The sequence below is a fragment of the Lucilia cuprina genome, chromosome 4, assembly GCF_022045245.1.
Source record: "Lucilia cuprina isolate Lc7/37 chromosome 4, ASM2204524v1, whole genome shotgun sequence".
NCBI lineage: Eukaryota > Metazoa > Arthropoda > Insecta > Diptera > Calliphoridae > Lucilia > Lucilia cuprina.
This window is the reverse complement of record NC_060952.1, coordinates 18748388-18775471: the sequence shown is the minus strand read 5'-3', so window position 1 is coordinate 18775471 and position 27084 is coordinate 18748388. Positions and strand designations below refer to the sequence as shown.

At 27.2% G+C, this 27084-nt stretch overlaps 3 protein-coding genes across 4 annotated transcripts; all 3 read right to left on the bottom strand.

Annotated features, from left to right (window-relative positions):
• Positions 1 to 1518: 1518 nt before the first annotated feature.
• LOC111675862 lies at positions 1519 to 2180 on the bottom strand. The gene is made up of 2 exons (XM_023436713.2): positions 1898 to 2180; positions 1519 to 1826 (listed from the first exon to the last, which is right to left on the bottom strand). Exons 1-2 carry the CDS (start codon positions 2112 to 2114, stop codon positions 1576 to 1578), a joined length of 468 nt encoding a protein of 155 aa, XP_023292481.2. The 5' UTR covers positions 2115 to 2180; the 3' UTR covers positions 1519 to 1575.
• Positions 2181 to 4049: 1869 nt separating this feature from the next.
• On the bottom strand, positions 4050 to 4891 carry LOC111675861. The gene is made up of 2 exons (XM_023436712.2): positions 4605 to 4891; positions 4050 to 4541 (listed from the first exon to the last, which is right to left on the bottom strand). Exons 1-2 carry the CDS (start codon positions 4819 to 4821, stop codon positions 4288 to 4290), a joined length of 471 nt encoding a protein of 156 aa, XP_023292480.1. The 5' UTR covers positions 4822 to 4891; the 3' UTR covers positions 4050 to 4287.
• A 990-nt stretch (positions 4892 to 5881) lies between these two features.
• Positions 5882 to 19776, bottom strand: LOC111675858 (xaa-Pro aminopeptidase 2). 2 transcript variants are annotated; one of them, XM_046949767.1, is made up of 11 exons: positions 19655 to 19776; positions 13662 to 14067; positions 9627 to 9700; positions 9231 to 9554; positions 8820 to 9167; positions 8630 to 8742; positions 7471 to 7738; positions 6961 to 7405; positions 6829 to 6897; positions 6592 to 6764; positions 5882 to 6534 (listed from the first exon to the last, which is right to left on the bottom strand). In XM_046949767.1, the coding sequence occupies exons 2-11, from the start codon at positions 13705 to 13707 to the stop codon at positions 6283 to 6285; spliced, it is 2112 nt and encodes a 703-aa protein (XP_046805723.1). In that variant the 5' UTR covers positions 13708 to 14067; positions 19655 to 19776; the 3' UTR covers positions 5882 to 6282. The 2 variants fall into 2 exon arrangements, with proteins under 2 accessions (XP_046805723.1, XP_046805724.1); XM_046949768.1 differs by lacking the exon at positions 19655 to 19776 and adding an exon at positions 16991 to 17008.
• Between the last annotated feature and the right edge of the window lie 7308 nt (positions 19777 to 27084).

Sequence of the window (27084 nt, the reverse complement as noted above, 5' to 3'; positions counted from 1 at the left end):
AGTAGACACTGGGCTAATATTCTTCAAAACTTAATTACTTTCATTTGCTTAACTCCTTATTTCCCGGCAATAGTAGGAAGTACTTACCTTACTCCCTACTAGTAAGGGAATGTGGTAAAATAATGAAGTAATTTTTGCCATTTTATACCTTACTTTTTAATGTTAACTTTTGCTTTGTATGTATGTCTGTTGTCTTGTCGCAAATCAGGTTGAAACTTGTTCGACCTTGAAAAATTATAGATTATATAAATATATATAAATTGAGATTAAATATTACGATTCTTAAATTTTTAGAAGGTATAAAAATACGCGAATAATTAAACATCAATGTATTCCAAGCATTATCAGTTACGCCAATGTAACGCAAACCAATAGCTCCCTTATTAACATAACACTTTACATTGGGATATGTTACAGAGTAAAGGATCTTGACGTAGGACATAACTACGTCATTTCCAATTAAAAAAACGTATTTATGTATTACATATTAATCAAAACTCGCCTGTTTGAATTAAAGGACAACTTCAACATGAGATTAAGTTACATTCAACAGTTTTAAGACACTCGCCGCTGCTGGACTGTCTATAACATTATCTTTGACAACTATTACCTTGATAGTGGCCTCCGGTAGGTTAGTGGTTAGTGTTCTAGTCTGGTAGACCCGAGGTGGTGGGTTCGATTCAGACCTGTGACACTGGTACAACAGGTCCGATAGAGGCCTAGGTGTATTTCTTCGGATTTGATGTGTATACATCCTCCTTTCAAACTAACTAACATTGATATATTTAGTTTTACAGGATGCTATGGCTATTGAAATTATTAAAGTTGTAAAGTTAAATTTAAGCATTTTTCCTGAATTCTTGATGTTTACATATATAAGACTGTTGGACTTATTCAATTGAATTCGTATTTATTTATTTAATAAATAAATTTATTTTCTTATCTCACTTTCTTAATTAAATAACAATATTTACGTTCGTTTGTGAATATCATATATGTACATACACATGTGAAATGACATTTATTACTGTTTGTTTTGATCGTCATTTTCATCAATATTTTGTATTGTGAATCGCCAAAAAAATCTAACAATTGTTATTCCATATAAGTTTTTAGAAGTCCTAAAAATTGTGATAGAAAACTTATTTGAATTGACAGTATTCATATCAATCGGTTAAACGATTGCTGAAGGTTGAGTTATTCGGCACTAATCTTTTGGTGAATCTGTACGATTAAATAAAAATATACATATATTTACTATTGTTATTTGTTTTGTTTAAATTTTTTTTATTAAAAGTGATAATGGAAATCTTAGAATTACAATATATTGTTATTGATTAATTTAGCTTTGATAAAAACTAAAAAAAAACAATTTTTAAAATCTCTTAACACATGAAAAGCTTAAAGAATGTTATTGATTGCTATAAATATGATTTTCTAAACTATTTTCAAAAATTCCCAGGAACCAATAATTCAATAAAAATATATTACAATTAACTTTTAAATAAAACGTATAAATCTTAGTATTATCACTTTATTTTAAATCGAGACTAATCATTAAAAAACCTTAAACATTTAGTAGGTATAAAAATTAGCAGAGTAATTAAATATCAAAGTATTCCAAGCATTCACAGTTACGCCTATATATCCCAGACCGACTGCTCCCTCATGAACATAACAATTAACACTTGGAGATGAGACCGAATAAATGATTTCAACATAAGACAACGTTAGACCACTTCCACTTCTAGGACAACGTAATTTTAATTCAACATTATGAAGAGAATTCCATGACGTGCTATCATGAGCAGTACAAGCCAAACGATCTAAAATTACAATTGTTTTATATATTTTAAAAACTGTAGAAAAGCTAAAGAATATTATTTTTCCAACTTACTTGATTGATAAGTACCAACGGTACATTTATATGTGTAAATGGCAGCACCAGAATCGGATTCTACCACTTTCAACTGTGTTAAGACAGCAGTCTCTGCTGGACTTGTGTCTTTAATATTCTTTTCAATTTCAGTTACCTCGATCGCATCAGTTTTACAAGAAACAATAGCAATCAAAGCTATTAATGTTGCCACAAAAAGTTTATTTAATTTAAACATTATTCTTGAGTTATTTCTTGATATAAACGCTTGATATTTCTTTTTCAAACTGTGATGGAGTTAAAGAAGTACTTTCGTATTTATAAGTCCATTATGTTTGTTTAATAAAATGAAATTGCTTTCTTATCGCACCTTTTTAATCAGCAAGGAATATTTAGATTTGATTGTGAATCATATTTAGTTTTAACCGCAAACAGTATTTTATTGCTATTTGTTTTGACCGACTTTTTCGTCAATATTTCTACCATATATTGATAAAGAAAATCTGAGAAGTACAATCTACGTTCCTTTCTTTTTTGTTTATTAGATAATAGTTTTCTGAGAAAAATTTAAGATCTTTTAATATTTCTACTGTGGTGTTTAGGCGATTAAGTAAAACAAAATTGTTTTCTATTGTTCTTTGTTTTGTCTATAAATTCTTATATATTATTGATAAAGGAAATCTCAGAATTACAATGTTTATTTGACCATTTGATAATAGTATTGAAAAGAAAATTAAAAATGTATAACTATTTATAAATTTAACAATATTGTACAGTGTAAAGCAAAAACTTATATTGCAAGATAAGAGTTAAAAGCTATAAAATTCGTGAGAACTAAGCAAGGTATTGGCGGTCAAAGGTCTGAAATATCTATTTTTGGAGAATACATACATATGCATATCACTTATTATACATCGTATGCGTTCTGATGCTATTATAATTTGTATAAAAATGAAATTTTCTGTGTACATTGTAGTTCAAGACTATTTTCGAGAAAATAGTGAAAATCTGTAATCACCAATATTTACCACAAAAAATCAATTTTCATATGAAAAACATAAAATAGACAAATAGACATAGAGGATCGTTAAAAATTTTAAGCTATTTAAAATAGTGAAAATTTGTAACTATTCATAACCCTTAAACGTCCATATATAATTATTGCTCCAAATGAGAAAATATGTGACCACTCATATTTCCAACTAAAAAGTCGATCTTTAAAGAAAAAACATAAAATCGACAGTTAGTTAGTTAGTTAGTTACTTAGTTTGTTAGTTAGCTAGTTAGCTTTAAAGGAGGTTGTATATACATCTAATTCGAAGAAATACACCTAGGCCTCTATCATGCCTGTTGTGCGCTCCTTAACCAGTGCATCAGGGAATCGAACCCACATCTCCGGTCTACCAGACTAGAACACGAACCACATCGCCAGTAGATCCTTAAATTGTGTAACAATATGTGATCACTCAAATTTTGTACCAAAATCAATTTTTACACGAAAAAAATTAAATACGATGCATTTAAGAAAATAATAGAAATCTTTTATAACTCAGCATTAAAACCAATATTAATTCAAAATTCAATATCATTCGAAATGATAAAATAGTGAAAATCTATGATCACTCATATCTATATATGAAGAATCTGCCAAACTTCAAAATTTTTTGTTTACTGGTTAAAAAATTCAATTATAATGTGCAAACATTATATACATTTTTCATACTTCACATTGCACAGTTGTTTTCATGTGTGAAAAAAATTCAAGCAAATTAAAATCGAATTTGTAGCAACTAACAAAGAATGTTTAATTAAACAAACTTTTAAAAAATTACCCAGTAAAAACTTTCAATAGCATTTTATGTCATTAATTTAACATGGTGATGTCATTGGAGGCAAGTATTTACCACAAACGATTACAAGTAATTAGAAAATGTTATCATTGTTAATCGCATGAAAAAAACATTTACAGCTTCTATATATTTACTGACAAGATGACTTATGAATTAGAAAGTATTTATATAATACATTATTAGTAAGACCTTATTAGACTTTTTCTATGTAATTCAGGCGATATCTAGTAGTCATTGAAATGTATGTAGTTAGGTAAGTAATTACTATCGAAAGCCATTACCCAGTTTTTACTTTTTAACCAAAAAATTTTACAAATCAATTATTGCAATTTTTAAAAAATTATTTTTTATTTTTAAGACTTTCAATTAGGACATGAAGATCGCAGCGTAATTAATTTTGAAATATATTAAACATTTTTAAAAATATTTTGTAATTCCGGGAAATATGAGCGATCACAAACAGTTCACAATATTAACAAATTAAAAACGATGTTAAAAAAATCTAATTATTTTATCTGCAAATCGTTATCACACCCTTTTTTCCATATTAAAATTCTATACCTATTGGTTGGTATAGAAATTTGCCAAATAATTAAATATCAAAGTACTCCAAGCATTAACGGTTACACCAATGTAACCCGAACCAATAGATCCCTCATGTACATGACAATTTACACTTGGCGATGATACTGCAAAATCGATTTCAACATAGGACACCGTTGGGCCACTTCCACTTTTGGGACAACGTAATTTTAATTCAACATTTTGTGTAGAGTTCCAAGAATAGTTATCATGAGCGGTACAAATCAATCGATCTAAAGTTATAGTTATTTCAATATTAAAAATTAATAATAAGAAAAAAAATGTTCAAAACTTACTTGATTTGTTAGTACCAACGGTGCATTTGTACGTATAAATAGATTCATCGGATTTAGATTGTATTACTTTCAATTGTTTTAAGACAGCAGCCTCTGCAGATCTTGTCTCTTGAACATCCTTTTCAACATCGGTTATCTCGAGAGCATCATTTTTAGAGGCCACAATGGCAATCAATGCAATTAAAGTTAACACAAAAAGTTTATTAAATTTAAACATTTTTCTTCAATTATTTTTGGATACAAATGTAAACGCTTAATGTTTCTTGTTTAAGACTATGATGGATTTACTGAAATGCATTCGTATATATAGGCTTTTTCTTATCGCACTTATTTAGGGGGTTTTCTTTTTGCCATTCTTTGTATTATTCTGAGAAAAATTTTCAAATGTACCCTGTTAGCAATTTTGTAGTGTAACTAAATTTACTTTTGTTTCAAATGTAAATGTCAACGTTTCTTGAAAGAACTTCCAAAATCGACTGCGACAATTCCTAGACAATTGACTACAAACTCTATTAAAAAACTAATTTATTATTAATTATAACGACAACTCATTACCAAGTAATATATGAAATAAGTACATTACCTGCAATACTCATTACTACATACAAAAATTTGAAATTTTACTGGGTAACTAACGTTAAAAAAGTTAGTTGAGTTGCTGAAAGGGTATGAACTACATGCATATACATTGCAATTTTTATGACTTTCACCTAAATGAGAAGAACTATATGGGAGATTTCATGTCAAGTAACCCAACTTTTGAAACTAAAGTCCTACGATCAGAATAATAGTACCAGTTTTGAATTGTAGTTTAAACACAATAAAATCGGCTAAGAACTCTCTGAGATACAGTGGACAGTTTTGCTTGATTCTCAATCTTTAAAAAAAAAAAATAAAAATTTAACACTAGGAAAAAAAATTATTATTATTATTAATATTAAATAACTATGATGAAGGGAATTTGGAGCATCAGCACTGCCGAATGTAGAACTTATACTGATTTTATATAAATTGATAAAGAAAATCTCGGAATTACAAGTTTTTCGTCGAAATGATAACTGTTTTAAAACAGGAAATAAAAAATTGATTAATTTAACAACAACAGTTTTCTTTGAAATTTTTGCAAAGTATAACTGCATGCATAACTCTTTAACAAGGTGCTATATGAAAGAACTTTAATTTTTTTATATGTAGAAAAAATGATAAGTGTTCGATTTTGACATGAATATAATTTCCAACATATTTCTGAGAAATACATTTTAAATAAAACACTCATATTTCAATATTTCGTTTTACTGAAAGTATAATACATTTTAAGTAATTCGCAGAACTTAATTACTAAATTTACATTACAAGAATAAAAATTGTAAACTTATGCCTAGTATTCGTTTATCGTAAAAATGGTTTATTTTAACTAACATTATTATTAAGATTATTAGAATTATTATAATCTAATATACATTAGTTACAGATTCATATTAAATTCCCAGCTTAGTTGGTCCCAATTTTACATAATTAAGTAATTTTCTAAGACTTACAATTAAGCTACATTTGCTTAACATTATTTCTATTCACTTTTATTTAAAATGTTTTTGAAACAAATGAAATTTAAAATAATGTTTATGCTAAATATTTAAACTACATAAAATAAAAAAAGAAAACTAATTAAAAACTTATTCTAAAGTAGCCAACGTAAAAAACTACCAAATACCGTTAATCCCAAGAGTATGGCCGGTACAGTAATGGTTAAAAAGGCACGAGTACGTGTACCAGAACCGGTGGCAGCTCGATATTCTTCTTCGGGTAAATATTCACGTATATGACGAGTTTTATTCATCATCCAGTAAAACGCCTGCATATTACCCTGACGCTTTAGTTCATCGCCAACATATTGTCGAATTTTGGCATTGTACTCATTAAGCCAACGTTTCTAGAATAAAACGTAATAAGTAAGAAATACATTTTTTTATTGTTTAAGTACATTTACCTCTAAGGCACTTAACATTGTACTATCAATTAGTTTTGGTTCATAAGGTACTAATGTTACATCATGGAATGCTAAAAATTCTGCTCCGGAGGGATGTTTGCGGCCAGTATCTTTAACTTCTAAAACATTCTTCAAGCGCACACCATATTCACCATTTTTATAATAACCAGATTCTAAAAATAACCAGTTAAATATTAGCAATCTATTTAAGAATACTGTCATTGACAAAATACTTACCACTTGAAAAGAAATAACCTTCTTTAAAATGAAAACGACTATCATGTCCATAGGCCACAGCAATAGGAGCTATAAGATAAATAAAAAAAAATTAAACCATTTTAGGAAAATGTATTTCATTATCCTACTTACGTTCCTGTACAGCACCATAAGCTCCAATACCATGACCTGTAGCCTGTGGATAATCATTCATTGATGACCACACTGGACCTCTTACCAGAGCATCAATTTCAGACAATTTCAAATCGGAGGGAATTTTTAAGTGTGCTAATCTTAAAATACCCGCCAAAACATTTGTATAGGCTTGTTTCATATCCGCCGTTGGTTCTCCAAATATAAAAGTTCTTGAAACATCGGTTGTGCCATCATAATACTGACTGCCAGATTCTATAACCAACAAATTTTGATCAGTTACCTCGATATCGGTAACATTACTGGAAATATAATAAGGATAAGAAGAATGTTCACCAAACGCCACTACTGAACGCAAAGATAAACCTTTGACTGATTTTTGCGATAAACGAGAACGTTCTATTTCATATTTTATTTTTTCCTCAGTCCATGGTTCGCTAAAGAACTGGAATTGATACAATGTTTAATGAGTTGAGAATAAATGTATGTATATATTTTTTTATTTCTTACTCTTAATTCTAAATTACTCATGGCCTCACAGAGAGCAGCACCATCTCTAATATGAGCCGTGCGCATGCCCTTTTGCTCAACTGAATTCTTTTGGGCTCTCATCATTATAATGGGCGATATATGTTCGAAAACTATTTTTAAGGGAAATGACGAAAATACAGCTTCTGATGAACCGGGCTCTTGTACACATGGAGCTGGTACTAATACTCGTTTCCATACTTGCGAATAAGTACGTATATCATTCCAAACTTGATGATATTCTTTTATTCTGCAACAAAAAAAAAAAAAGATAAATATCAATTATCTCCAGATAGTTTAGGGTCTGTCATACGTGATAGTTCAAAAATTAAGAATATGGACCATAAATCTTAGCTATCTAAGGACGCACAGAGATATGGGATATGTTACTCCCACTATATATGATAATTCCTAATTCTAAGTATTCAAGATTTGGTGATTCGCCCATTTTATCCTAATTGTTCACATCAATGTCAACCGTGCATAATTTGAGGACTTAAGCTCTTATACTTTCCCAGATATGAAAATTAAAAATTTTATTTATATGAGAGTTACAACGACCACTGCTTCTATGCCACCCGATAATGCGAAGACCATTGCAACTTAATCAATATTATTTTTAATATCGAGCATTAAACCTATCTTAGAGCAGATACCGAAACCTTGCCTAAAATTTAAGCAGTTATAGGAAAATCTAAATCTGTGGTCCAGAGTTTTGTGTTCTAGTCTGTTAGACTGAATGTGGTGGATACGAGTCCCTAGGCACTGGTTAAGGAGCGCACAGCAGGCCCGATAGAGACTTACGTATATTTCTTCGGATTTGATGTAGATACATCCTTCTTTCAAACTAACTTCTAGGTAAATCCCTGAAATTTGGACAGACAAATATCTAAATAATTGACTCTAATTCAAATGTAAAAAAAAATCATAATATCACTTAAGTTATCTATGTGAAGGCGGATAGACCGGAATGGTGCAATCTTTTAAATAATCATTAAAATGTTGCAAAATCATATAACCAGTCTTAGTCACAACCACTGCCACTTATCAGCACATATTGAGTAAATAACAGGAATTTCACATATTGAAATCATAGGTGTGTATTCTTGTTCGTAAAAAAATGAATAACATAAATACTTACTTAACACACATTTCGTTGAAACAATCGGTATGTAGATGCAAGTCTATACCCAAACTGATTTTATAACGATCCACATAAAAGAATATATCCTGATGGCTGATAATCAAATATGACTAAAATTAAAAAAAAAAAAAAATAAAAAATTGTTAAACAAATGCTTAAATTATTATTTTTAAATTAGTTATATAACCTTAACCACTGGTGTATAGGGTATATCTGTGCCTCTGATATTAAGCAAATAGGCAATTTCTGTCAATGACGTTACAATCATGGCATCACAATTATGATGATGTAAACGTTTTCTTAACTCGTTGACTTTATCCTCCCATTTCTCGCCAGCAAATGATTTCTCTTGTACTTGTATGGTTACCAGAAATGGTTCTGGTCTTTCGGCCTTCCATATTAAATCAATTAAGTTATTATTGATTTTGGTTAATTCTAACAATTTGCCGGTAATTTGATTTTCCCATTTCATCCATAAGTGATGGGGCACTAAGTGCGGATCGGCACCAATACGTTGATTGGGATATAGTTGAGACTAAAATTGTATAAATAATTTATTTGATTAAAATAATTTTTCTTACCAGAACCAAATACTTACATCCAACCAATCGGCTATTGTTATAGTATCATTTAAGCGATAGATTTCCCAATCACAATCCAATTCACCATCGGCTTGTTGGACATAACGATTTTCCACCCATATGGCAGCACCTTTATTGGTAATAACGGCAAAAGCATTTGTACCCGTAAAACCAGTTAAATATTTTAAACGTTGATCCCTTAAAGCAACTTCTTGATTTAAATGCTCATCGTAGGAGGGTAAAATATAAGCATCTATTTCCGGACCCTGCAAAGAGGCTCTTATTTGCATTTGCTCACGCACTGCGAATAAACGACGACGATGATCGCTAACAGGTTGTAGCTTTAAGATAAACACAATTTCTTTTTATTAATAATTATATTCGTATAAAAATAAAATTTATTTTTTTATTACCAATTTTCTATATTTGCAAACTTCTCTAACAAATCCTTTGGGTGTTTCAGCATTTACTTTTAACGCCAGCAAAGCTGCAAGTATTAAAAACAAACATATAAATAAGATTTAATTATAATTTATGTGTGTGCTTAGAAAATTATATTTTATTTTTAATTTCTTAATAACTAAACTATTAGCAATTTAACAAATTATTTAAATCATTTCAACGATTTCATTTCTGTTTTTAAATCATCCATTAATCTACAAAGACAAACGTTGTTTTGTGCAAAATAAAACGTAAGCAAACAATATTATTTTTTTTATATTTTTAGAAAATTTAATAAAATAATCTACCAAAATAACATTAAACACTAGTGAATAAAAATAAATTTAATGCGTCACAAATATTTATGCACAATGTGTTAAAATTGTTTGTTAAAATGTATTTGATAATTAATTTCGCTACAATAGTAAAATTGGAACATAATTTCAGGCGTTTATAATCTAATATATTAAATAATTGACTTAAATATCATTAAAAAATCCTAACTAAAAAAAAATTGTTTAAACTGGCTATTTTGAAATGAGTAAATTTTAGTGATAAACACGTAAGATTTTATATCATGAAAAATATTGTTATTTTTTCTTTCAATTGAGATAAAAATTGCGCTTGTAGTTTTATGTTAATGTTAACTTATTCATTATCATTTTAACTCATTATTTTATTGATAAACTCGTAAGATTTTATATCATGAAAAATATTGTTATTTTTTCTTTCAATTGAGATAAAAATTGCGCTTGTAGTTTTATGGTAATGTTAACTTATTCATTATCATTTTAACTCATTATTTTATTACAGTGATGACATAGGAGGCAAGAACTTATAATGTTCGCAATACTCACTATACAATACAAATAACTACTTATATAAGTGCTTACAAATAACGAGTTAAAAATTTGTTTTGTTTTAAAAAGAAAGTGTCATTTCGGTTCTGGGCATCACTGGTCTAAAATTTAAAATTTTATTAGTTTTTATAATGTTTTAATTTCGTGTTTGATTTGTAATTAATTTATTAGTTTCTTTTTTCTGACATGACATTTTCCCACGGTCATAGCAATTAGTAAATTTAATTACCAAAATTTTTGCAAATATTTATGTAAAAATACATTAAGATTTATTTCTAGTATCAGCTGTTTCGTTTTGTATGTTTTTTTTGCATTTAGTCCAACAAATGTTGTATCTAACACATTTAATTTGTTGACACATATCACGGAGCATTGCCAAAAGAAAATCTTTAGTTCGCAAGAAATATGTCATTTTCCATTTCAAAACTATACATTTAAACAAAAGAAGTTCTTTTTGCAAATAATTTTAATATGTACATTGGGGTGGCACCGATTGTATCAAGGAAAAATAAGATGTTAATGCTCTTAACTAAAATTACAGTTTAATTGATTGCGTTTTATCCTTTTTTTAAATTTTTATGATTTTTTTATATTTTATTTAAAGGAGAAATGCCAAAAAAAAACCTTAAAAATTTACCTTTTTATCCTAAGATACAACACACATAAAATTTATGTCAGGACAAACATTTTGATAAATGGTTTTTATACCCTACACCACAATAGTGGGGAGGGTATTATACATTTGTGCTAATGTTTGTAACACACAAAAATATTGGTCCAATATCCACCTTAAAGTATACCGATCGATTTAAAAATCATTTTTTCGATTAAGACATGTCCGTCCGGCTGGCTGTCCATTTAAACCTTGTGCGCAAGGTACAGGCCGCAATTTTCAAGATAATTTGATGAAATTTGAACCAAGCTTGTTTTTTTGCCACAGGGACGAAGCCTATTGAAAATTGTTGAAATCGGTCCATTATTTCTCCTAGACCCCATATAACCGATTTGGGTTTTTATGCCATAATTACTGCAGATTTTTTAATTTTGATTTTGGCCCTTATTTGACCCTAGCCCCCCAAACCTGCTTTAAAAATGTCTAAAACATCTAATCTACTTGTAACCATTTGTATCGCAATGAAACTCTACAAAACTAACTTTTATTTAAAAATATATCTATTTCCCAAATTAAATGAGGATAGGCCCATGTTTGACCAATACTTCTATATAAAGTCTCATTTAGAAAATTTTGTGTTTTTATCAATGAATTGCTTTGGAATTAAGATAAAATTTAACATAAACGTTTCTTTATGAAAAATAAAAATTTTAAAAATATATTAATGTTGTGGGGTGTTATATGTACTTTCCTACTTGTTTAGAATGAACTTAATTTTTATTTTCTTCGCAACTTCCACTATGATGCCACCCTAATGTACATATGTTTTATGAGATGAAAATGACATATTTTGATGGTCATGGATATGTTGAACTAAATGTAGTATTTGAAAATGTTCACATATTTATATACTTATAAGAAGATACACATACATAATTGCTTTAAATAACTCTTATTATTGAAAATTATTTTATAAATGTTTTTTGTTCTAAAATATTATTTTTCTTTGAAAATTAATTTTCATTTTCAGTTTCAAAAATGATGTCCAATTTTTCATGAGAATTAGCCAAAGTTCAAAAATAAACAAATATGAATCATTATTTATAAACTTTTTGTTGTGTCTGCCGACGACTTCCAGCAGTTTTTGAATCATTTTAGTAAAAATATCAATATTAAATCAACTGAATTAATATAAATTATCTTGAAATAAGACAATTTTATTTTTGCCTGTTGATAATCAAGGAAACCAAAAGTTTGCTTTTATTATGTAGTTAAAAACTCAAAATATCCTCTTAAAATTGAAAAAATATGCTCTAAAAGACTGTAATGAAATAATCAATAGTTAATGGCATATTTCAACATACAACATTTCTGATAATTGATTTATTTGACATTTTATTGGTGCATTTTTTGCATATTTTGGTTTCCCTGGTGATAAAATTTGTGACATTTTTTTTTTCGTTTTTGACAGTTTGATTTCGATTTAAGATTTGTGTAGTGGCTCCTATTAATATCCAACCTTTATAGGGTCCACTGATTCCACAATATGGTTTAGCTTCAACAATATAAGATTTTCCATATTTACTTTCTTTGGGAGGTGCCACGCCCACCAAAGTGTATACTAAATATACATATATACCAAGTTATTTAAATCTTTGCATTATTCATGTAATTTAGAAAATATTATTTTTTAAATAAATAATAAATGTAAACCATGGAGAATTAAATCAATTAAATATCAGAAAATACTTTTAATATAATTGGACATTTTAATTAATTAATAAAACAAAATTTTCCAATTTCTCTTAATAGAAAGAAATCAATAAAAAAAATATTTAAAATTTTTTAAAAACTTTCAGGCCTAAAATAAGTATTTTATTAAAAAAAATTTCATCAATAATAAAATTGATTGATGATCAATATTTGAATTGTATTAATTCAATGGCAGCATTCGACGAACCAGACAACATAATTATCACAACAGGCTCCCTTGAGAAGAACTCTTTCGTTTTCTTTGTTGTTATTGTAGTTCTTCTTTGACGTTCATTGCCAAAGATAAATAAACTCACGCACAAAAATAGACAAATTACATGCCAATTTTTCAATTTAACAAAAAATAAATTAAAGAAAGAAAATAAACTTTTAATTGTTTGATTTACGTTCAATCAAAAGATATATTTGGGACAAATTATGACATGGAAATCAACCAAAGAATGTGGCAACAAAATTCATATATATATATTTTTTTTTAATTTAGGATACATATCTACGGAAGAAATACTTTCATCATATGGTTGGAAATTTTTATTTTATAAATAAAAAATAATCATACGCCATGTATGACGTATTAGATTTTTATATTTAAAATATTAAATTATTTACGTATGTATTCTTTTGGTGAGGAAATTTTAATGTTTTGCTATTAAATTTTTTATTTATTAAGTCATACCAGTTATGCTAACACTTTTTTGTAATAAAATGTTGTTATTGAAACTAAAATTTAAAAGTTTTTTTCCTATATTGTTTATACTTACCGAATATTGTTAGTGCTAAATACCAAATCCATTTAGCTGTCGTCATGGCCTGCAATTTTGTTGCTAACAGTCAATATCTTTTAAGTTTTATTCCCTCTACTAGAGTTCTTTCTATTTATTTATTTTATTTCAATTTGTTTTTCAATTCTTTACTTTTTTCACAATTTAATTTCTAATTTTGATTTTTTTCTTCACGCCTTGTCGTTTTCTTTTTGAATTTTATTTACACTTTTGCACATTTGCTGCCCGTGGCATTTGTTGTATTTTGCAGCCGCTGCTGCAGGCAAAATCTTTTTGTTTGTTGTATTTTTTTGTTCAAACACTTCCGCACTTGCATTCAGTTCTTTTTTGTTTTCTAGTGTATTTTGTTATTAAGGTGTGTGTTTATTTTAATTATAAGTTTGCTCTATAAACAAATTCGAAAAATGTTAATGATCTCAATGCGATTAATGTAAACTTTTGTATACGAATTTTATGTTTTTAAATACTTAATAAAGCAATAAAAGAATGAATTAAGGTCGATTTGTAGTAATAATTGTATTTTTTAAGTTTTACCAAAGAAGGAGCTTAAGAATATTTTTACTAAAACAAAATGTGACAAAGTTAAAGCATAACTTGGGGATGAATAAAATAGGCATTTCATATCAAGGTAGAAAATTAACTAAGTACCTAACCACAAAGCTCTAAAAGAAAATGTTCTAAAATTTCTTTAGAGTTCTGGACCGATAGCACTGATAATTTGTATATGGCCTACTATCCAATAGTATTAACCTTGGTGTAAATTTCGTCAAAATCAATATTTTATTTGGATCATTCAAAACCTCAGTTTAGGGATCACGCCCTCTTTTTTGAAAATATTTATAGGCGTGAAATAAGGACTGTATGCTTATTACTATTATTTATTAACAAACATTTGTTAAATTAAAAATCTGTATTTAAAACGAATAACTACATAATAACATTTGATGACGCCAATGAAAATCATGTTAATATCAAAACTATAATTAACTTGTTAAAATTTATATAGAAAACTAAATATCAAACCTAACAGTATTTGGCGCCAAAAGCTAAATATTTTTGTAATTTTTTTATATAATTTCTTAGAATATTATAATATTTTTTAAACGTTTTTGCTTTTTTTCAATAAGCGTTCAAAAAAAAATCCCATAATTTCGTGTCTAACGACTTTTAAGTTCAAGCATATTCTGATCGCGTGTCATTGTCATCAATTTGAATTCGATATCCAAATTTATAAATATGCAATACATTCAAGTACAAAAGTGCATTTTACGAAAGTAGTGGCAAAGGTTTTTTTACATTTAAAGTAATTGTAATTGAAGCTGAACTAATTACAATTGTAATTGTAATTGAAGCTGAACTAATCACAATTAATTTCAATTGTAATTTAAATTTTGTCAATTACAATTTTTTCTAGTTGTTACCGAAAATCTTTGAATTACAATTACTTTTAATTGCAATTCCTGTGTAATTGTAATTAAAGAATTTGCAGTTACAATTACTTGTAATGGTGAATTTTGATACTTATAATGCCATGTAATTTGTATTAAGTGATATTAATTTAACAATTATAAGTAATTGTAATTGGTAAATTTTAATTTTAATTACAAAAAAAAACCTAATTGGCAAAACTTTAATTATAAGCACCTAATTGTAAATGTTTATTTAAAATGAGTTACAATTAGAAATTGTAATTGACCAAGTAATTAATTACATTGTGTAATCATTACCCCTCATGCATCTAAAAAAACTTTAAATGATCCAATACCGAGTAAATTTCAATTAATTGTAATTGAGCAATAACTAAATAAAGATTAATTGTAATGTGTAATTGAGAAATAAATAAGTACAAATTACTTGCAATTATAGAATAAATTGAAATTGATGTACTAATTATTATTACATATAACACTGCCAATAACAACTGTTAAAACTTTAATTACTTAATAATTAATGGAAATTGAAAATTTAGTTTAAATCTCTAAATCACAAAGCCTTTTAAAACTACTTTCGTATTCAAAAATTCTACAAATTTCAATATTGAAATCGCATTAAGAACAACACCCTCATTTCATAATTGTTGCTGTTGCATATTAAAATATATGTTTACTTATTCTTCATATATAAACGTATATAAACTCTAGTAGTATTTTTTTTCTAAAATTAACTGCAACTACAAGTTGGAGTGTTTGTAAAATATGATAATGACAAGTGCAATATTCATGCAATATTTATTACAATTATAACATAAATAAACGCCCTTAAATGGCTGTGAAAACAAGTTAAAATACAAAATTCTATTTGCATTCAAGTCAGTAAGTATGTAGTAAGTACCACCAACATTTACATATAAATAATGACGTATTTTCTTAATAGTTGGGCGCCCACCACTTGAAACACATAAATTTTATTGTAAATAATAATTTTGTTTTTGGTTTTAAATAGGAAAAATAAATAAATTAATATTTCCTACAATTTGACATTGGCATTTGTGAGCTTGTTTTTGGAAACTATAATTTATTTTATTCGAGGTTTTCCTTTAAAAAAAAGTAATTTAATAATTTTATTTAATTGAAATTTTCTCGAGGCGGTTTAGTCCGTTTTTTTTTTCATGCCAATTATTGTGGTTTGTGAAAAACCTACGCTAATTGCTGTTGCTCGTAGTATGAATGATTTTTAATTGAGAGAGCGAAAAGATCAATGAATTTCGCTTTTTTTGCAGTTTAACTTTTTATAATATAATTATTTTTAATTGTTGTTAGATTAATTAATTCAAGCTGTTTTTATGGAAAATAAATTGTTTTAACTGCAAATACAATTTCTAATCTTATAAATCAATAAAAATTCCTAGAAACTATAAATAATGCAAACGGCATTGTTAGATGATCAGGCTGTTGGTTGGAAATTAATATTTAATATTGGAGAAAAAAATTATCTATTTCATTCATTATTTTTCTGTAAATACAATTTTTTATAAACTCTTAAGAAACATATTAAACAGATGTTTATTTCAAGACATACATGTAAATGTAAATATTTTTTTTTTTAAATGTTGATCATTCACATAGCCCTTAACTTACTACCTTAGCATTTTGCCAAATTTTGTTTAATTTATTACTAATAAATGTTTACCTTCTACGTTTATGGCAGTAATTAAAAAATCATTTATAATGATTTTATTTTTTTTTTTTGTTTTGTTTTAATTCAAAAATGTATTCTTCAGTTGCCTTTTTTAGTCATTTGATTAATTAATAGAAAAAATATACGCTACAAATAATTATATTATTACAGTTTTATGCTAATTTACATACCAAAGAGAACACACACACAAACTTTGAAATGTGTTTTGAGTATTATGAGTAATTTTATATACTAAATCGTAATAGATTAGAATTTTTTTCAAACATGTCTATTCAAATATTCATGTTGCCTGTTTTTTTTATTAAAATAAAAATTAACGGAAGTTGTGATACGTTTTTCCGCTTCAACAAAATTTATTATGTTTTAATCGATAAATAAGATTTCCGAAGTCAATTTCTTTAAGCAATATGTTTATTTTCAATAAAAATCTGCAGAAAATTATTACACTGTGCTACTGCTGAAATAAAAACTATTGACAATTGTACAGCACTATATTAAGTTCGTACCGTCATCTATCTGTTCGTCGTCCCACATTTTCACATTTGGCCGTCGGATGAACCCTATTGACATTAGTTTAATTCGCTTCCGCCTGCTTCCATACAACGGGACCTCTACAATATGGGGACGGATATATAAAAGTAATAATCATACTGTAGATTTTCGCAGTTATAAATATTTATATCCATTTGAAAATTGGCAAAACTTTAATTATAAGCACAGATCGGTTTTATATTAACATATCACATAAATATCTATATTGTAATAACAGTTGTTGGGTATCATGTGGTCGGTCATCAGCAGTTATACGTTCTTCCCTGTTTGTCTAGTTCAGGATATAGAATATTTGTAATATATTATATCTTTCTAGTTCCATTCTTAAGATCAGGCGCGGATTTACGGGGGAAGGAAACCACCCCCCCCCCTTAAAAAAAACCGAACATTTTTCATGCAAAATATAATGAAAAGGAAAATATGTAAAAAAAACATAAAATCTCAAGCTGAATCTGCGGCTTATGACCCCCCAAATAAATCGAACATTTTTCATGCAAAATATATAATAGAAAAAGAAAATAAGTGAAAAAAAACTCGAGCGGCTGCTTACGACCCTATCGTTTTAAATTTTAAATTTCAGATATACAAAGATTTTGTTCTAAATTATCAAAATTAAGTAGATAAAACCAATTACAATAAGGAGATATTATTTGTGGAAATTTAAGAAGTAAAATTTACTCCATGGAAGTACTGAACTTGTCATAGGAGGGATGTTCTTTTTATTTGATTTCAAATTCACTACATCTGAAGTCATTCTCAGGAAGTAATTTGTATGTTTCTTTTTTGGAAGTTATTAGGAAGTGAAATAATATAAACATAAAATTACACGTATTTATCAATTAACTGCAAAATAAATTTAATTTAAATTGAAATATTTTAGCTTTTTTGGAAGTCAATAATCATCACTTCCACAGACGGTGAAAACAATTCACTTAGTGCTGCTTAAGAAGTACTTTGTTTTTTATTTATGTTTACTAACCATCTCTCAAATTGATTGAGAAAGCATATTTCAAATATTTATTACAAACTTTCTGATATTTATCAACAAATTTTAAGAACAACACCTAGACCTCTATTGCATCTGTTCACATAAACATATACATATGTATATATAATAATTTTGATTTCCAACTAAAGAATTATTTTTCACTAACTTATTTTTCATCATATTTACTTGTAATTTAGATAAAAATATACTAAATAAGACTATACCAGCGACCTTTTTTAATATCTTATATTTAAATAAACAACTTTTTTTAAAGAAATTTAAAAGATAAGATTTTTATTAGCAATGCTTATGCAAAAAAAATCAAGACAATATAAGCAGTGGGATTTTAATAAATTATATTAAAATATAAATTATTGCATTAATAATTTTTCTTTTGCTTGAAATAAACAAAAAAATACTAAACACAAACTGAATTATTTAAACGTTTGTTATACAATATATTTTCGTGTTTTTTGGAACAAGTAGAAAACAAAAATTTAATCAAAATTTTCAATTTCATCTGATGATAAAAATAAAATGTTTACACACTGTTTATATGTAAAACAAGCAAAAAAAAAAATAAAATTATAAAATTTTATAAAGTCAAAAAATATAGATGAAAATAAACATATGTTTTTCAAATTATTATTGAATAATAATTTTTACTTCTATATTAAGTTTGTCATGAACTTTAAGGTTTGTTTATGAAATTTTCATTTTAATTTAATTTGTTTATATAAAAAAATATTCGCGGACATTATTTACATTTGGCTGTAAATAAAAATGTAACATCAATGAAAATTTTTTCTTTAAAGAAAAAAAAAAACACAATTTTCGTCACAATCTTAGACACTGATGTGTAGTTTTGCTATATATATATATATTTTTTTTTTGTAAATAATCATGGCATGAATGATGCTGATAATGATGCTTGTTATAATGAGTCATGTGTTTTTTATTTTGACCCACTGTGCCAAATTTTAAAACAATAAATAAGTGTATCAAATTAGATTTTGGGACATTCACTCGAGTTATATTTTAGTTGTTTTTTTTTTTTTTTGTTTTTTATTAAAACTTATTTTATTTTTATAACTTTTTCAAGATCACTTTCTATGTTAAAAAAATTATTTTTCCAAATTTAACCGACAGTTATTTATTTGCAAAACAAAAAAATATTCTATATTTTTCGTTCATACAAAGATTTTCAATTGAAAACTTTTGATTATTTTTTCGTTTTATTTAAAATTTATTAAAATATTTTTTTTATATATTAAATAAATAAAATCTTTTGTACTTTCTCGTTGTGTTCACGAACATAGCACCCAAACAACTAAAAAATTATTTTGCTATTTTTCTTTTCTCGCCACATTGTTTTTTCTTGGCGTAATTTTTTTTTTTAATTTTCTAATTCATTTTCAAATCGAATCGTTTCAAATGAGGCGGCATTCTGCTTATGAGTTTGTCTGTATTTAAATAGTTGTACAACACTTTTCCTATACACATTTAAATGTATCTGTATTTGTTTGGTATTAGCGGTGGCGGTATTTGAGATTCTGAGCGAGACAATAGATACCAAACGAGAACGTAACCAACCTAACAAATAGAAAAATAAATGAAATACATTCAACAACCAACAGACAACATACGTATGTTTACATTTCTGAGAGCAAAATATCAACAGCCTTTAACAATTTAGCTTTTTTTCAAGCTACATTTTGCGCCAATTTAAAGTGGGCCAAAAAATATCAATAATTAACGATATCATCAGTATAGAGCTTTTTGTAACAGACTTTTATGCTTAAAGTTTAATAAAGCTTTACGTAGGTTACTACTTGTGTTTGAAGATATAATTACGTCAAGTCTAGCGAACATTAAAGGGTTTCCAATAAGCACAAGATATTGGTTACAGTATCTAAAATATTGTTAAAACACTAACTCCATATTCATAAATGCTTAATTAAGTTAATGATTGTTTATTGTAGAAATTTTGTATGGAAAATGTGCGCAATAAACCTAAAATAAACGATTAATATCTTAATGTTATTATTGGTTTTATTTATCAAACTATTCGAACGATATTAGCACCTAAAAGTGTGGTTAATTTCTCGATTTTTCACATACATAATTCATTCCTTCAAGGCATCCACAAATTATATTGTTGAGTTTTTAGAGATTGATTTGATTTCTGTATGAAAATAGGTGTCAAGAATTCCTAATTTAACCATTGCCTTTATAAGTTCGACATCCAAATATAAAAATAAAAAATCGAAAAAGTCAACTGTAGTGGCAAAGAAATAATATAATCAATAATAACTACAATACAGATCTTTTTGAGATTTTGCTAGTCCAAAAACTACTTCCCTCTAATCAATATTGGACTACATAATTCGTTTAGTAGTCCTATGTAGTACAGACATGAATCATGTTTACTACTATTTAACAACATGGTCAATAACCGGCATTATTCTTGTTGTGGACAATGGATCCCAATATTTTAAACAAGGAAGTAGTTTTGGGAGTACTCAGATGTAATGTATGAATGGATTACTTGGTCCTCGCTTAGTTTTTTTCCGCATATTACGATTAGATTTGGACCAGTCCTAGTCCCTTTAGGAGTACTCTTTAGACGCGTGTGCAGGATAGTCTTAATTTTTGAAGCCAGGATATAGTATGTCTAACAACGGGTTCTTTTACATACGACTTCGGACTGGCGCTTTTGATATGCTGTATTCATAGCTCCTGCCTTTTGTAATTAAAGTTTAATTTTTATTTTCATAAGACTATACCGATAATAAGTGTTATCAAGTAGCGAGACAATCTTCCAAAGTTTTAGCTTAAATTCGTCAAACTCGCACTCCATTGTTTGGTGCAGAATTTGGTCCGTAGACAACTTTGTTATGTCATTATCAAAAGTGACATTCAAGGCCTTATGAGACGGAAAACCGACACCAAAGACTTTATGTTATATACATAAATTATTACAGAATTGATAGATGATTACGTCTTCTTATTCCTTTTACCGCGACCTTAATAATTATACGGAATAAAGCTTATGTATTTATAAAGAATTTATATTCAAGATTAGAAAGTGCAAAAACTCTAAACAAATCCGGACAAGCTGTAATCTAAACGACTACTTTAAAACTTTTGATAAACATTTTCAAGATCTAAAAGTCTTATCGCCAGGGAAACCAAAATATACAAATGCATGTTTTTTTTGTGGTGCGTCGTATGGACTCATGGATATTACGTTTCAGACCAATTTAAGAATTTTGCCATCGATTTGTTAAAGCATATTTTAGCATATTTAACCCATAAGAGCTTTACTTAGCTTGATTTGATTTCTGTAGCACATTTAAGACATATATTCGGGGTTTTAGTGCATATTTTGATGTTTCTCGCATTAGTTTTCATATTTGTATATTTAAAGAACATTTTTTTCTAAATTTATTTTTATTATTTTTTATTTTAATTGAAAAAAAAATCTTTTTTTTATATCTTTTAAATTTTTTATTTTTGTTTGTAAAACCGATTACTTTAGATTTCATTAGACCAATTTTTATAATCCTTTAAAAAACTATTAATTATAGTTACTTATTATTGGTTGTTTGGACGTAAAACGAAATTCAATAAAAGTAGTTCTTTAAACTATAAGATAAATCTTGAAGCATGAAATAGGACATTAAATATTGAATATATCATTTCAATTTCAGTCTTGTTGAGCTTTTCAATGTTAAAAAATAATGAAAAATTTTATTTTTAGAACATATTTTTTAAATTTTAAAAGCATATTTTGAGTTTTTTTACTGCATAATATAAACATTTAAAACTCTTGTTTTAGAGCATATTTGTAGTTTCCCTGCTTTTCAATGGTTTTCTGTGGTCGTAGTCTTTCTTAAACGAGTGTTATTTTTCAATCATTTGACAAAAATTAATCAAACAAATTAAGTAGCTAGTATCCAGTTATGAATCATCAGTAAGGCTTGAGTTTACATTCTTTTGTTGTTTTCGCTAACTAAAGAAAATTCAGAATTTTTAAAATTAAAATAACTTTCTAAATAAAAGGTTTTTTAAAACTCCCTAAGAACATTCCTAAGAAAAAAAATTTCCATTAAAAATGGGTTAAAACAATGTTCCACAATGCGTTGAGAGCTACTGTTGCTCTCTCTCATAAGTAGCGACACACGTACTCACACACTTTTTGTTTACACATTTTAATTGTTGTCTATTTATTAGATCATGAGTACCATGATTTGTTTACTTCTTGATCTGTTCTGTTCGCCAATCTTGTACTAAATACAATTGATGAAGTTTAAATACGAGAGATTTTTCTTTTTTTAAATTAAATTTATTGTCTCAATAATATTGAGAGATGCCGAATGGTGAAAATGTATATCATATGTGTAATTATGTAAAATTGTAATTGTAAAATGAAAAATGTTAAATAACCGCAAAAATAAACACATATATGTTATGTTAGTATGTGTATAGATAATATATACATACATTTTTGAGGTTTTTTAACCATTGCCTAAGAGTAGAAAATAATAGGTGACATGTATTGTTTACAATGGGAGTTGAATTACTTTTATTTAAGTACATTCATCATTAAAACCATGACAAGTCGGTAAAGCTGTCATTTAATTTCTAATATTCATGGAGATAGGTTGGGTTGAAGGTTGGTTGGCTTATACATACTTTGTTTAACTATTTTATTAAATATATTCATCAACTGTATATTATTGGTTATATATTTAAATTACTAAAAGCCTTCGGTTTCAATTACTTGGGAAAAATGTTAAATAAATTTGTTAATATTTTTCAAAAATAAATTGTTTATGAAACATAATTGGAAAATTTAGGTTAAGGCGAGAACTTTAAATTTTCAAATCTGATTTGAAGCCGTTGAAATTACAAACGTAATGAAAAACAAAATTATTTTGATTATTATTAATTAAGATTGAAATTCTTGCTTCGACAGATACCCTCATATACTGCTTTATTATTTATGGCTTTATTTATTAACTTTATTAATTTATTTTTCCCTTAATAATTAAGAACTATGAAAACATTTGATATTGCATAACTTTCATCATCAATGTTTATAAACATAAAAAAATTTTCTTTCTTTATTTTCGGTTAATTTTTTTAATCAAATTAAAATATAAACAGAAACACCCAAAAAAGCTCATATTAATTGCATAGCTTCTACATATACAAAAAAAAACAACTAAAAATAAATATTTAAGAAAGCGATGTCTGACAAACTCGAATATATGATACTCTACACAAGGTATAAAAAATTAAAATGATATTAACTTTTACAAAAAAAGTACCTTATAGGGTTAATAGCGTGTTTGGCTTTTCTATCTGATCGTTAAATTTGATGTAAACTTTAAAGGATTTCCAAGTGCTATTTCAACGACAATATTAACAGAATTATGAAATAATGTATTATTGTTTTATTAGTGGATTACATATTTAGGGCGGGTTTCTTACCACTCAGCTAAACTAGGCTTAACTTGCTGTTAGATTTAACTCGGTTTAATCTTCAGTTATGGATTTAAGTTCAGTTAACTTTGTCAGTACAGCCAACTTTTCACTCAATAATATAAACAATAAACATCTGTTTTTTGCAAATAAAACTTTTGTAAAATGAAAAATTTTAGAAAAATGTTAAATAAACATTTAAAACAATCATAAATAAAATTAGAAAATTGCAATTAACTTAAAATATTAATTTTTTTCCGAAATCATTGTTTTATTGTTTTTCATAATAGTGTTTTCTCACTTATAACTTAAGTATAATTGGCCAATAACACTCAGTTAAACTAATATAATAAGTAACGTTACTGTTTACTGAAAAACACATAACATGTATTAAACTAGGTTTAAAGAAAGAATGTAGATTATCTTTATATGAAAAACCCGCCCTTAGAAAATGTTTATATTGTAGATTAATTAATTGATATGTTGTAAGACATGTCTACAGTCTTGTCCATTTACTACTCTGCCCACAAGTATAATAACTAGACTGTGATTAATTCAATTGTCAGAACCATTGTCCCGCCTATGAACAAGTCCATTTACTAGTATATAGGCATTTCTGGGGACTAGTCTGTGAACTTTGTGATCTGTTCTATTGAGTAATTTATTGGCAGAGTTATTGACTAGTCTGTAGACAATTATATTGACTAATTTTTGGACCAGTCAATTGACTAGTCCTGTGGTTAAGTCTATTAACTGAATGCGTTATATTAAAGATATTAGGTTAAAAAATGTACTGATCGATAAATACATCAGTACATGACGATCATGACAGTTAAAAATCTTAAAAAACAATTGGAGTAAGACATCCATTTAGGTAATCCCACAACTATTTACAAACAGTATTGGAGTACATTGTCCGTTAGTAGTCCTATGTAATACAGGCATAGATTATATTTATTTTTTTAGAAAACAACTCGATCCACGGGATCATGTATTCGTATAAGCAAGGGATTAGTTTTAGGATTAGTCCAATATAATACAAAGATGGATTACGAGATCCTCACCTTGGCTATAAGAATGAACTATATTTTTTTACATATCTGTATGTATTTAGATTAGTTTTGGACCACTCCTCTTTAGACGCGTGTGCAGAAAACATCTTTTTATTATAAAATTACATAAAATAGATATCGAACAACTTGTAAAATTTTTAAATTTCATAACCATAATAAATTTTAAAGCTTTGTGTGGGAATTAAAGCCATTTTCTTAAATTGATCTTATTGGGGTTTTTGGCAAATGTGACATGTGGTTTACTGTACAATACAATAATTACTACTTGTGTTTATTGATTTTTAAATAAATTTCGAAAAGGGATTATGTATGTATGGGGGCTAGGATAAAATAAGGCCCGATCATTACCAAAATCAACAGTAACATTTAGAATAGTACATAACTAAGTTGTGCTAAAAAAAGAAACATTTTTGTCAAGTTTCATCAAATTATCTTAAAAATTGCGACCTTTAGTTTGATTACAAAGTTTACATAGAAAGACGGACGGACATTAATTCTGAGCGGTTCAATACTTCAATGCGTACATACATTAGCACAAACCCAATATACCCTCCCCAGTAAAGTGGTGTGAGTTTATAATTTAACAAAAATATAAGTTTTCATTAAAAACTTTATATGTAAGTGTTTGAATTCTTGAATTTAATTTCGAAATATTTTCATGAGTATTTATTAATTTTTTTCTTGTAGAACAATTTCTTTGTCAGCTCTGCTTTCAATAACATTCTCTCAATAATCCCAACAATAATAAAATCTATTTAATTGTTTTAAATGATCAAGACTTTTCTGCTAATGAACTCAGTATGTACTTTCATATTTACTTTTATTACAAAATTTTCAATCTTTTTCCAAGTATAAAAAATCGACAACAAAAAATATATATGTAAAGCAAACAAACTTAATCAAACGGCGATGCACTCAATTTGTTTTCTAATTACCACTGTTTTGTAAAGACCATCGAGTGCATGGATCATTGAATAACATGGAATTACGAACATATACAGAAATATACACATATATTTATACATGTCTCTGTATTTTGAATACCATTGATCTTGTGTGAGGGCAACAAAGCTTTCATATTAACTTTTAAGTTTATTGATTTTCTAAGAACTTTTTATGAGATATTTCATGGTGTGAATTAGAATTATAGATTTACAATTTACAACAACTTTTGCATGAACTCGTACGAGTGTTTAAAACAATAATTGTATTGTTTAATATTCTTGGTACTCTTTGTAAGTACACATACATACAAATGGACGCATTAGAGAGCTCCGTTTGTATAGAGAAAAACTAAGGTACTGATGTTCCCACAAAAAATGAAAGCATGGTCCATTTCTTTCTAGGAGCCAATATTATACGAGCTGGGTCTTACAACGTTAGCAGAATAATGTCTATCAATCGTGTGAACTTCCAATTTTCGTTTTGGAACATTGTTAGAAAAAACATTTCTGACAATGTTAGATTAGGATTTACACCCACTTTATCGGATAAATGAATTCCATGAGACGTTCTAATTAAATTTTTGACAAATCGGACAGATCACCAAAGTAGTTCGATCCAAAAGTCCGGCCTCCGGCAAAGCTGGACAACCGCAAAGAAAATGACAATGTTGCAAGACAAAAATTCTAAGTTGACTCGATAGTTAGATATCTTCCGACAATATAGTAAGATCTAACTAAGATCTAACTAAGATCTATCTAATCATGTAAGAGGTCTTTGAGAGTCGCTTGGGAAAAAAGGTCAAAAAAAGACCTTTTATCTCTTGAAAGCATTAAATGATAAATTATCAGTTTAGGAAGAAACATAAACAACTTCCATTTTAGAGTCACCTTAATGTACATACAAAATTAAAAAAAAACAAAAGTTCTACGTTAAGATCAATCATTGATATGCCTTTAAGAGTGTAAAATACAGAGAGAAAAAACATATAACGATCAATAGACTCAAGTAAACATTTTTCTTTGTATACCGTTCTATGCAGTTTGAATATTAATTTTTTTTAAATAATATATACTATAGTGATTATAGTTGCATTAAGAAATCTAAATTCCAGATTATCGATAATCTTTATAACAAAGAAATATGAATTTTAAAATGTAATGGCAAGAATAATGTAAAAATTTATTAAGTTATATAAAAAAATAATTCATAGCCATTT